We start from the raw sequence: 12,964 nt of genomic DNA on the forward strand, positions 1-12,964 counted from the left end.
GCTTCGGGCTCCACTCTGGGTGGAATTTCTTTGTGTCCAGGTGACCTGCTGCTAAAGCTAGCCATGTGTAGCTCCTGCAGCATTGTTTGAAACAGTTGGAAGGTTTTCGTGGTTTAGGCCACTGCAGCGTATCTGTTGGCTGTCGTCACAATTCATTGTTTATGGGGTTGAGTCATGACCTGCTTGAGGTGTTTTTGTTTATATATTCCCAGAATGCACAGGATTCTTTCTTTATGGACAATGCAGCCATTGCAGGGGCTTCTGCTATCATTCTACTTTCCCATAATTAGAATTGCATTGTTGCACACCACACTTACACTGTATTTAGAGTAGCTGGAGTGAACTGGGGAATTGGGAGCCTTTTTGTCTGTCAGTGTAGATTGTAGTACTTTTTTTTTTGAGTCCCAGTGTAGCCAGATTGACTCGTTCTACGAATGCTTATCCCCCCCCACCCCCACAGGCAATTCACACACCGTTAAGTGTGTGTGCCTTGTTACTATGTCTCACTGTTATAAGGAGGTTCCGTAGAGAGAGGGTCCCCAGGGGATAGAAATTTTAATATATACTGATAAATTAGATTTATATAAAATAATAATAATAGAGAGAGTGAGAGAATTCAGACCCATAGTTATCATTTCATAATGCATAGAATATATTTTAAAGGTGACATCATTTGGGAGCAGGAGATCTGTCACTCAGGGAAATCACCCATGTGTCATTATGACATCACTCAGGAACTGGAGATCTGTCATTATTCTGCAGTTTTATCAATTCAGCCCTAAATGCAGAATGGTCTTGAAGGCAGATCTGCTCGAACACAATACTGGTTCACAAAGTATGTGCTCCACATGAGTGCGTCAGTGCTGGTTTTTAGTGGAACTCCAGTCTCAGGAGTACAGTTTTCAATGATTGATAGCATTGCTTTTTAAATGCACTAATCCAAATGCACCGAATAGAGGCATTTTTTGTATCATGTGAACCCATACCGACGGCACAGTGTCATTCCTTTTGCAATGCAATGTATTTGGTTGGAAGCAAGCGGTAAAGCATGGTAAAGCGTTGCTAACAAAGCACTTATTCATTTTATTGGTGTTCTGCCACTGTAGGCCAACCCAGTGTTTTATTTCCACATACATGTTCATACTGTACAGAAATATTCCATAGTTTTACCTTTAATTTCTTTTTTATTAAATAGACTTTGAAAAAAATGATTCTTTAACTCTTTGGGATTGTGGTCCACAGTGTCGATTGGCCTATCAGTCGTTTCTTCCCACATTTAGATAAACAACCTGGGACTGGGATCTTCCATTTCCAAGACTCTTCTAGTCTCGGACTGTGAGCTTCTACTCTCGTCACAGCGCTCGTTTTCCTATTGATTGAAATAGTCGTTTGTGTTGCGTGTCGGTGCGGGGAACAGTCTCAACAATTCTGTTAAAAACAGCAATCTGTATTTCTGGATGGGGAACACCTGTTTCCTGACTTGATATTCATTTCCCAGTTGTTTGCAGCTGATAAATGATGTTTTATGACACGGAGATGAACAAAAGAAATAGCAAAGTGCAGTGTATGTGAAACAATGCAGGAATTTCAGTTACTAAGCAGAGACACCAAGCTTTCAGATTGTGCAACAGGCGTGGAAATGGACGCTCACTGGAGCCGCTGACATGATTTTCAGAAGAGTTGTGTCTGCCTGATTACATGGTTTCATTTTGTAGTGGCTGTTTTTAATTACATATTCGCGCAGGAGAAAGTCTGCTTTTCAACCTTTGTTATTTAAAAGTATACATATATATATATATATATATATATAATATATATATATATATATATATATATATATATATATATATATATATAAACACATTTGTTTGGATCATGTATACTTTGTTAGCAGAAAAAAAATGAAAGTAAATAGAGGGATATATCATTTGTTTTTTCTATTGGCTTCTGTGTATAATGTTAGGTAATGACACACACACCTCTAGACATAATCTCACTGTTGAGCTCTACCTGTGAACTAACCCTGACACACCTGTAAGGTTTATCGAAGACTAAACAGCTGCACTGGAGCCCAGCTGCAGTCGTGGGAGTTGCTTGTTATTCTACTGGGCCAGCCCGGACCAGGGAACAAGGCTTTCATAAACTGGGATACATTGTGAGCTGGCATAATGATCTGTGTCTGGAACAACATCAGAACTCGTGCCAAGAAATGAATTTGTTTCCTCATCATAGTGGAAGCGGCGTTCAGCCTCACATACATGCAATTAGGTGGGATATATAAGACAGGCACTTGAGAGCAAGACAAGCTCCCTGAATCCTCTTCTCCTTCGTACCCGAGCCGTCTCCCAGAGCATTGGGAAACTAATCATCGTCTGGTTTCTGTTTAAAACTAGGTGCCACATGTGTTGTCTAATGATCAATGTTTATACTATAGATGTGTAACTTTTGACCCTTGGAATCAATAAATGGGAACTTGCTAACTTAGCCATTGGTATTGCGGGTTGTCGTTTGCAGACATCTCATTATGCCATTTCCTGACACACCAACACCATGTAGCTGTTCAGCTTGCCGCCTTGTGAAATGGAGACAATGAGGGCCTCTCCGATTTGTTGACAATTACTGATCTTGAGTACATTTTGCCTCCGATTGACTGTTGTGATTTATAGAGATGGACTGGTCTGTTTTTATCTTCGTGAAGATTGAAGCACTGGTACTGTTTATAAGGCTATGCTTGGCAACGCCCCAAATGACCTTAATAAATTGCTAATTCCCTCTAGTAGTGTGTATAATCTTAGCTCTCAGGCATCTCTTAGTTTTTCAGTTTGTATGAAATTTGATCTTGGAGTGCACTTCAGGAAGAAATGAAGCTTAACGTCTTGAAACCCTTACTGGAGTTTAAACAAACAGTTGACATCTTTTCAGCCGAGATGTTGTTTTGGCCGGTGCCCCTAAATTGTTTCTTGTAATTTGAACTTGTTTGTATTGGTGTGTGTTTTTTGTGGTTTGTATTAGATACCACCTTCTTGACCAGGTCTCCATGAAAAAGAGATTTGAACCACAATGAGACTTTCATGGTTAAATAAAGGTTAAAAACAAAGTAGCATCTTGTGTCAAAGCCTGTCTTATGGGAGACAGCTGAGTGAGAAAAACGGCCTGCAATAAGACTGATAAGTCTTTTGAATTCTCCTAATGGCTCACTTTGGTATCACTTCTGTTTTTCAAAGTGATTTATGGTGTTTGCAGCTAAAAAATACCCTGCTTTTTATTGTTTTCCAATTTGCTGTGTAAAATGACATTGAATTATACTGCAATCTGTTAAAAGCAGGCCAGCACTCGTAGGGTGTACTATAGATAGGAGTTACCGTTGAAATTGAAGAGATTCTTTATATTGCACTGGCTCATGCTGTGTATTTTGCTGAAATTAGCTTGGAAGAGTGATAACAGCATGAAATACAAGGCAGCTTTTAAGGAAGTTTTTTGGCACAGTTCAAGGCAGTACCTGGTTGTTTCTGCTTGTTAACAGTGTGTGTACTCTCTCTCTGCCTGTGCTCATCCATAACACATAAAGCTGAAGGGACACGAAGCCACTTTGTGGCTTGAAACTTGGTTTCAGGAGGACAACAGCAGAGACTTGGGGTTTGATATACTGCAAAGTTGCCTCAGACTAGTCTCCTGGAACCAGGTTTCAAGCCACTGTTCTTGAAAGAAGTGCTTGTGTCGTCCCTCAGCTTAGAGCTCCATAGGGAATAAAATCCTAAAACAACCAAAAAAAGAATCCATGACAAGTGTTTCTACTGTCTTTCTCAACGTCTTATTTTATTTTTTTATATTTTATTTATTTGTTGCCAATGATTTTACCCCAGTTTTTTCCTCAGTTTGGAATCTCCAATGGTTTTATTATTAATCCTGGTTCAGCGCTGAAACCCCTGGCAACTCGGGAAACTGTGGCTGACACACTCGTCCTCCGAACTGCGGCTCCACAGCGAAGTCATTAGACCTATAGTGCCGGAGCACAACACAGATCTGAATGGCTCCACAGCAGACGCGCAGATGCCTTATCAGTCACAGGAGTCACTGATGCGCGGTGAACCATGGATTGCCCTGCCGACCTAAGCCCTCCTTAGCCGGGCGGCACTTGACCAATTGTGCACCGCCCCCTGGAACCCCTGGTCATGGTCGGCAATGACAGCCTGGATTCGAACTCACGATCTCCAGGCTATAGAGCGTATCCTGCACTCCACACGGGGCGCTTTTACCCTCGAAGCATGGCTTTGTTTTGTCAACAGGGTTTTTAGAAAAAACTAACGTTATTTCCATACATTGTCAATAATAATCTTCCAGAATGTTATCAAATCATTTTACTCTGTATCTGGATTTGAAGCTGGTGACTGACTTTGTTTTTGTCCTCGACAGATCCCTGTGCTCATTAATCTAAGTCAGGATGCTGATGTGAACTTACCGCTGAATCCTCTTATTTATGCACTTGCAATGGGAGCTTGTCTTGGAGGTAAGAGACACTCTCTCCTTCCTACATACAGCTCCCGCTCCAGCCTGTCACGAGAGAAAACTGGCTGTATTCAATCACTTTCGCTGTTGAAGATAACCACGGCAGTTTGTTTTGATTCATACTCCTTCAGAGAGTAATCTTCAGAAATCTGATAATGAGTTTATTTCAGGTTCCGATCCCGGTGTCTATGTTGTATCGGAGTGGTTGGGTCATTGAATCCCTGGTTAGAACAACAGTTACCTGGATTAGGAGTTTGAGTTGAGTTTTCCATTGGAAGACTCACTGGAACTCCCTGCACGACACATAGGATAGTTACTGAGGAGATCCGGGCAGTATCACACTATTGGTTAGACAGGCACTGCAATAGGATGATTTAGTTATTGAGGAGATCCGGACAGTATCACACTATCAGTTATAGACAGGCACTGCAATAGGATGATTTAGTTACTGAGGAGATCCGGGCAGGATCACACTATCGGTTATAGACAGGCACTGCAATAGGATGATTTAGTTATTGAGGAGATCCGGACAGTATCACACTATCAGTTATAGATGGTCACAGCTGCAATCTCCATTTGTCTTTCTAAACCTATTAAAATAACTCATGGCATATAGGTGTTTGTGTAAGAGAAAATAATAACCCTTAGACCTGTATCTGCCCATTACCAGCCTGCCACAGGTGGACTATTACAGCAGGTAGTTTATTTATCAGTGTCAGAACCCAAACTGTAATGAGTTCTTATTGGTCTCATTGCTGGCTAGTAGAATCTGACATTATTATTTTAATTCAGCGAGTTCCTCTTAAAAATAACACCACTTTCCTGAAGGAAGCAGCAGGGATCCATCGCATGGCAGTAAATTGGTATCTTTAAAAGCAGACAGGAGAGAGCAAAGAGAACTTGTTGTGACAGCTTGGGATTGATTTGAGGAGCTGATGTTATCATTGCTGATTGAAATTTCTTTTTTTTCTCCAAGATGTCGAGTGGAAAAGTGACTCCTGTTTAAATGGAAGTGGTCTCAGGCAAACACTATATATGTGTTCTTGTGGGAGGGAAAGCTGAACAGAATACAGTTGGCAAGCAAATCAGACAGACAATCCACAATTTCAAAAAGGGGATCATTCATTATTGTTGGGACACTGTGGAAATACAGTGTTGTAAGATTGCACGATTACAATTTCAGAATCGGTAGACATGCATTAAGAACTTCGTTGCAGACTTCAAGTGCTGTGTTGGTTTTGTCTGTTTTCGATTTATCACCCTTTTGATTTTTTAAATCCAATACACTGGGGGAGGGGCATGGCTAGTATAAAAGCTAGCAGGAAACAGCTCAGGAGACTATAAAATGTCTGTTCATGGTAGTTTCATTGCGAGCGTTACAGTAAAATGGTTTTATTTCTTTCAGAACAAATGGGAGAAAAACAAATTGCATTTTCATTGTATTGCCTCCTTTGGGGCGCATTTTAAAAAAGGAGTTGAAATGTGTTCTAGAGTCATTTTAATTACATGTGTTCTAATATTTCAAGCTTAATACACTGGTAGCATAATGGCCCTTGATAAACTAATAGGAAGAACTTGTTAAACTACCATCATAACGGCAATGTTTACTACTAGCATTAAATAGAGACCGATATCTATTGATCATGAAACCGGTACTCTTCTAACCTGATTACACCCCACTTTAAACCCCATTGTGTCTTAAACATGTTCAACTTGTAAACACATGCTTCAACATAGCCTGCGCTTCATGAGTGTGCAATATAAACATACAGTATAACTAAGCAATACCATTTAAATATGCCCTGACAAAGAAAGCCATTTCATTTGTAGTGTTACTTCTACAGTCTTTCATTTCAGGTTATATTTTGCGAGACAGGCACATTTTATTATTCACACCAGCTTTGTAATCATTTCTCCAGGGAATGGGACACTGATCGGAGCTTCTGCCAATGTCGTCTGTGCTGGGATTGCAGAACAGCATGGCTACGGCTTCTCCTTCATGGAATTCTTCAGGTAAATTGATTTGCATTTAGGAAATAAGGGCACTTGTCAGTCAGGATTCTCCACAAAGCTTACCAAGGATTGTTCTAAAGCAGAACTAACCCTAAACAGGCCTCTGACTGATTGCTGTTGCTTTACTAAACCTACAAAGGACTGGGCTAGTTGAAGAAAAGACTACCCTTATGAAAGTTTACTACAGTGTTTCTGCAGTTTTGCCATGGTTATAATATCAATTTAGTTTACTCTCTTTTGCCATGTTTATTAGTATGCTTTACCATGTATCACTGTGCTTTATTACCCTTTGCTGTGCTTTTACGATGGTTAACTTTTATAAGGGAAACCTTCATTTTAATAAGAAGTAAGTTACATGCAGGAACATTGTGTAGAGTAGCATGTTGCTGGTGTATTTCAGCCAGAGGTAAATGCGACAAGCTGGTCAGAAAGAACAGGACTGTAACCCTGTGCCGTTGCTGCATTGTGACAGTCTTGCTACAGGTAAAGTCCTGGGCCGGGTTACCACTGTAGCTCTGCTTTACTGAAAGCTGTATTCTGATGCACAGTATGTAAGAGCTTTTACTTTAAGATGAATGAACCCTACCATGCATGTGAATGCTTTACATTGAAACTGGCGCTCTCATTAGCAGGCAATGAATGTCATTCAGTGATAAAGTAGGTCAGCTTGAGTTTTCTTTTTCCAAAGCCAGCTAATGAAATTGTTCCAACAATGTTTTTTTCTCAGTGACACCTACTAAGCTTGCTACTTAAATAGCATGCAAATTAAGCCGTTCTTTTTTTCTCAATGCTGCGATTATGTCTGGTAGAACACATTGATTTCAGGAGACTCTATTATATCATGCATGGGATCTATATTTGAAAGAATAATTCTCCTGGATTGCTACAGTCATTATTGAAAGCAGATCTCCAGTGAACCAGGACACTGTGTAGTTTACTGCTGGCACTAACACTCGAACAGAAAAACAGAGAGGAAACTATTGTCAGCACTCTTGTGTGACCTTAACATTAATAATAATAATAATATAATTTTTTTAAAACCTGTTAATTTGATGTTTTCTGCTTGCTACATTAGTCATGTAATTTGTGTTGTTAATTTAATGTATTGGTTCAGGATGCCAGTTGTCAGTGGCAGAAGTCATTCTAACTTTCTTATTCAAATGTATTTTAAGAAGACCCCGTTTGAACATTCCTTGTGTACCTTAAGGGGTTAAAAGTGAACTGAACTCCCTGCATGCTTCATCGGGGTGTTGAAGAGTCAAGCTGAGATGCTGTTCACAGCATGTATGCTTTGCGCTGGTTTTTATCAACTGTGTCTGCTCTTAGATGGGATGGGATTATTAGGCAGAACAGAATGAAAGGTTAACAGCTCCAGATTGAACTCCAAGTCAAGGTGATTTCTCTGACATTTGAGTGCTGTGGCACATTGTTTAGTCAAGTGATGGAAATCTTTCTTAAAGGAAAACCGCTTCAGTCCCTGCGTTTTATCCAAGGAATACATTATGTTATTTGTATTTCAGGATGTCTTAGTGTGACTGTGCTGCACTTACATGGTTTATTATTAATTCATGGAATACTCTCAACACATTTTGCCACAAGTGACCCATGTCAGGGCGGCCCTTTATAACAGATCATTTGAATTACAAAGTGACATGAATTTAGATTTTAATAAATTAGTGGACTCTGCGATCAGAAAGGCACATCCGATTAGCTTCAATTAAAGGCTGGGATTTGACAGTATACTTTAAAAAGGCATTGGGATGTGTGGATTGATGCAGACTAGTTACTCCTAGTGCAGAGTTTAATGAACTGGTGCAATAGCAGTAGGTGCAAACATCTTTAATTACATCACAGCATCAACAGCATGTACACAATAGTGTAGAATAAGAACTAGAAACTACAGCTACAGACTGAAGTGAGCACTTTAAAAATATGCCTGAAAATGATTAACTACAGTTTGATAAGCAGTTGTGATGTTTGGAAAGTCTGAAGTGTGATATGCATGTATAGGTACCACTATACTTCCTTCACAGAGTCTGTGTGCTTTTATCTGCCTGAGGTTTATTAGTTACACACAATCTCTGTCTGGTATTCTGATGGAACTCGTTTTTGTACTGTGTTACGGGTCTGTCCTCTTCGTATATATGAGCTTGTAATTATAAAACAAGCAGTACATTTTTTGGGGGGTGGGGGGTGTTATATTTGGCCCAGAATGCATAATTGTGGTGTCCGCCTACATTTGTAGAACAGATTCTGTGTATGATTTTCAAAATGTGCAGCTTCCACTGTTTTTTCTGGGAGTGAGGGTGAGTTGCTTTTCATTTTGATTTGCATACCTGGCCTTCATTGTTGTTTTACCAACGTTATTTTGGAGTTTTGGACCAGAGCTTTAGACAAGGTGTTGCAATGATAGCAAAAGTGTGCTGTTAATGTATCATTTTAGTGTTAACATGTTACTCTGTTTCGGGGGGGGGGGGGGGGAGAGAAAAATCTATTTCTGTAAGTAGAAATACTCAGAAATAGCACCGTGTAACAATTTTTTTTTTCTTTTCATTCCTGGGTAGTAAATGTTATTTCCTAATTGCTTATGCCTCAAAAGTAAAGAAAATGGCTATTCCCCACAAACTTTGCTTTTGTGACCAAGACTGATATTTTGAAATTTACCTATTTTCCAGAACATTCCAGATAGATTCAGTGCTGAGTAAACTGAGTAAACTAGAACTTTAACTTCTAGCCAGTAATATAAATAGTAGTATAAATACAGGGGCCTTAAGCCCACCAGTTCAGTTTAGTTGCAGCTGCCTAAGTGGATACATATCTGCATTTTTCTGAGATGGCATCAAGAGGCTGCAATGGTGGCATTCCTGATGGGTCTCCAAGGCGGTTTTACCAAGTTTCCCTGCTATCTTTGCCTTTGGGACAGCAGGGACACCATGGCGCACTACCACAGGCGGGACTGGCCACGGCAGACCGAATTCTCTGTGGGGAGGAACAACGTCAAGTGGGAGCCACTGGTGGACCCCCGGAAGGTGCTGATGCCACCACTGCACATCAAATTGGGCTTTATGAAACAATTTGTCAGAGCTCTAGATAAGGAGTCGGCAGCCTTCAAGTACCTTCAAGACCCTAAGCTGTCTGAGGCAAAGGTCAAAGCCAGTGTCTTCGTCGGACCACAGATAAAGAAGATCCTGGAGTGCAATGAATTCCCCAAGAAGCTCACTAGTAAGGAGAAAGCGGCTAGGAACAGCTTTGTCGCAGTAGTTCGGGGCTTCCTGGGCAATCACAAGGCCGAAAACTATGTGGAGCTGGTTGAGGCTCTGGTGAAGAACTACGGCACAACGGGCTGTAGGATGTCCCTCAAAGTCCATATCCTTGATGCTCATCTTGATAAATTCAAGGAGAACATGGGAGTGTACTCGGAGGAGCAAGGCGAGCGCTTCCACCAGGATATAGTGGACTTTGAATGCCGCTACCAAGGACAGTATAACGAGAACATGATGGGAGACTACATTTGGGGGCTGATTCGTGAAAGTGATTTACAGTATAATCGTAAATCCCGAAAAACTACTCGCTTCTAAATCTTTTGTAGTCATCTTTGTATTACTTTAGTATAAATACATGTTAATTTGGATTCATATGTTGCTTTTTTCTGACTTTATGTGAACGAAAAGACTGTTTTCTCATTGGAAATAGGTAAATTTCAAAATATCACTGTCCTGGTCACAAAAGCAAAGTTTGTGCGGAATAATAGCAATTTTCTATACTTTTGAGGCATAAGCAATTAGGAAATAACACTTACTACCCAGGAACAAAAATTGTGTTGCATAGTGTAGTCAGACATTAAGGCTATACCGCTGCCTTCCATTTCCGTTTTAATAGGATGCTTGCTTTGGATTTTAAAAACAAGTCATGAACCCGCTGACACTTCAAATCCGTACAGAGGCAGATGGAAGTGGAAACACGCCCACTGTGAGCTGATCTGACAACGCAATCGCAATGTACAATGGCTCAGTCTGCTTTGTCACTATCTGAGAGCCGTGTGAAATGGCTTTGTTGCCCAATAGAAGTGTTGTGCTATGTATTGACTCAATAAACAGGCTAACATTACAATAGCACAACAAAGATGTTCCTAAGATGTGCTATATGTCTCATTAACATAGCTTAACTCAGCAGTTTTGCAAAGCTTACTGTTCAATGAAGGTCAGAACCCAATGATTGTATTATTTCAAGTGCCTAATGAGATTGCCTGCAATCACAGGGCATTAAGTAACTGACATTCACCAGTAGTGATTGTTTCAGAAAGACTTTGTTTGATTAAGTCAGGTGATTGAAGGAGACTGGAGGAGAGCAAGGGATTACCACTCCTTTTTAAATGTTGAATTATTTTATGCTGAGTAGCCTGCCCAGTTGTTTGCTTCTAATGACAAAAACAGTTGCTGTTCAGCATGGCTCAAGTTAAAGATGTATATGATGTACGCATGCATCTTTATTTTTCATCTGTTGAAAAGATGAAGACAAAAAGGTGTGTGTTTTTTTTTTTCACTCTGTAAAAATCCAACCGCATCGTTTTCCTAAAACTGTTTTGATGCTGAATTGTTGATAAAGTACAAAAGAAGAGAGGAAACCAGGCAAAAAAAGACTGTTTCGCTTTCCCTTAATCCCTGAATGGAGATGCAACATATTTCCCCTGAGCGTGTTCTGTATTTCACACCCCAGGGCACAGGCTCCAGCACTCTGTCCAGTACTTTACCATTTCCATCTTTCTGTAAGTGCACCCATCTGCCACTCTGTCTGTAATACACGCACCCACACTGTTTTTGCAACCACAGTGTTAACATCGGCAGAACATAAGAGGCTGTTTAGGCTTGGTGACTTCATCTTCTGTCTTGTGTCCCACTTTGCTTCCAGCATGCCACCTGCTCCACTGCTAATGACAGTGGCATTATCATTAGTGTCACAAACAGGTCCTGACAGTTTCACAGCCTGAGACGCCCCTGGCGTTCAGTAACAGAATATGCAGTAAAGCCATGCCATGCAGCGTTTTATCTTTTCTTTTCTCGAAAGAATGCATCTCATTCAGAATTGAAGAAATGCAGTTTGTCAGAGTCAAATCAGATATGAGTGTTGAGTTGTTAAACCGCTCATGCATTTTTAGTTGCTTTTTGTGCACATAGTCACCAAGTTGTGATGTCATCAGTGTTGTATTGCAAACTCTTGATCAAGCCTTTGACCAAAGCAGTATAAACATGATGTGTAAACTATGCAGGGATTGCATTTAAATTGCTGTAACAAATCAAACCGCTTGGTTACACTTTAGTTGCAGTTTCTGAAGAGGGTCTGACACCTTCAACTTTGTTACTTTCCTTTTGTGTTTGTAGCTTTAGTGCAGTGTGTGTGTTTAGGTCATAGTGTGAAGTGTGCACCTGCTGGTTCTGAGTTTAGTAAAGTTTTTTGAGAATCTGTTCCAGTGTGAACCACTCATTTTGGATTCGATGAACCTTTGCGTGGTTTTCGTTACCCAAGTTCTTTGTTCAACATTGCAATAATCTTCATTTCTAATGACATCTGATTGGCTGCGCTATTCAATACCTATACAAATGGTTCAGTAGTTTGTTTTCCAGTGTGTTTTTAAATGTTATTTTTAAGGGATATAGGTAGTTTGTCACAATAGATCTGCAAATGAATTCCCTGGCTATAATGCTCTTCCACCGTCATGCTTGAACTGCATTTTAATACAAATTAAAGCTTCAGGATTTAAATATGTTTTTATGTTCGGGGCTTAATTTAACTGTGTGAAAACAAATTGACCACTTGAGCGCACAATAACTGTAAGAGTAGAGAGATTAAAACCCCAGATCCCTGGGGGTTAGAGCTACGATCTTCATTGGAGAGTTGAAGGCACTAGTGCCATAACATTAGATTCCTTCCCTGAGGAAAAACAAGCCTGTGACGATGTGCAGTTGTAAACCTGACCTAAAGTTAAAAGCCCATTTGACAGGCTATGGTCACAAGAAGATCCTGTGTAGAGATGCGCCTGTGCGTTCACTCTCAATGCAAGCACAGGAAGGAGAATGAAAGGACATGAAGTTAATGTATGGTAAGGGCTGTGAAGACCGACACCCTGTGAAATGAGACTTCAAATTCATAGATATAAAGGATGAGCTGTGTAATGCAAGACTAAATGACCCATCAGGTGCAGAGCGTACTTTAAGATAAGGAATGATCAATGCATGTTCCTTTTAATATGACTCATGAGTCAATCACTGGTCACACAGAGGTCTTACGAAAGAGGGTTATACACCATGTTGAGAATACAGCTTTCCCAACTTTCCTGACATAAATGACTTTGCAGTCTGAATCAGTATCTAATAACACTCTGTCGTTGCGTTGATTGAAAATCTGTGTCTAGTACTGAATTCCTTTAACATGTTAACTGCATCACATG

The 12,964-nt window shown here is 40.2% G+C and overlaps 1 protein-coding gene across 3 annotated transcripts in view; it reads left to right on the forward strand.

Moving 5' to 3' along the window:
- Positions 1–12,964, forward strand: part of LOC121328181 (P protein-like) — a 115,505-nt gene that overhangs the window by 86,215 nt on the left and 16,326 nt on the right. For all 3 annotated transcript variants that reach the window (XM_041272741.1, XM_041272743.1, XM_041272742.1), the window contains 2 exons: positions 4,414–4,507; positions 6,426–6,519. In XM_041272741.1, coding sequence (XP_041128675.1) covers positions 4,414–4,507; positions 6,426–6,519 — 188 coding nt within the window. The remainder of the gene's footprint in view (positions 1–4,413; positions 4,508–6,425; positions 6,520–12,964) is intronic.

The sequence above is a fragment of the Polyodon spathula genome, chromosome 15 (assembly GCF_017654505.1).
Source record: "Polyodon spathula isolate WHYD16114869_AA chromosome 15, ASM1765450v1, whole genome shotgun sequence".
NCBI lineage: Eukaryota > Metazoa > Chordata > Actinopteri > Acipenseriformes > Polyodontidae > Polyodon > Polyodon spathula.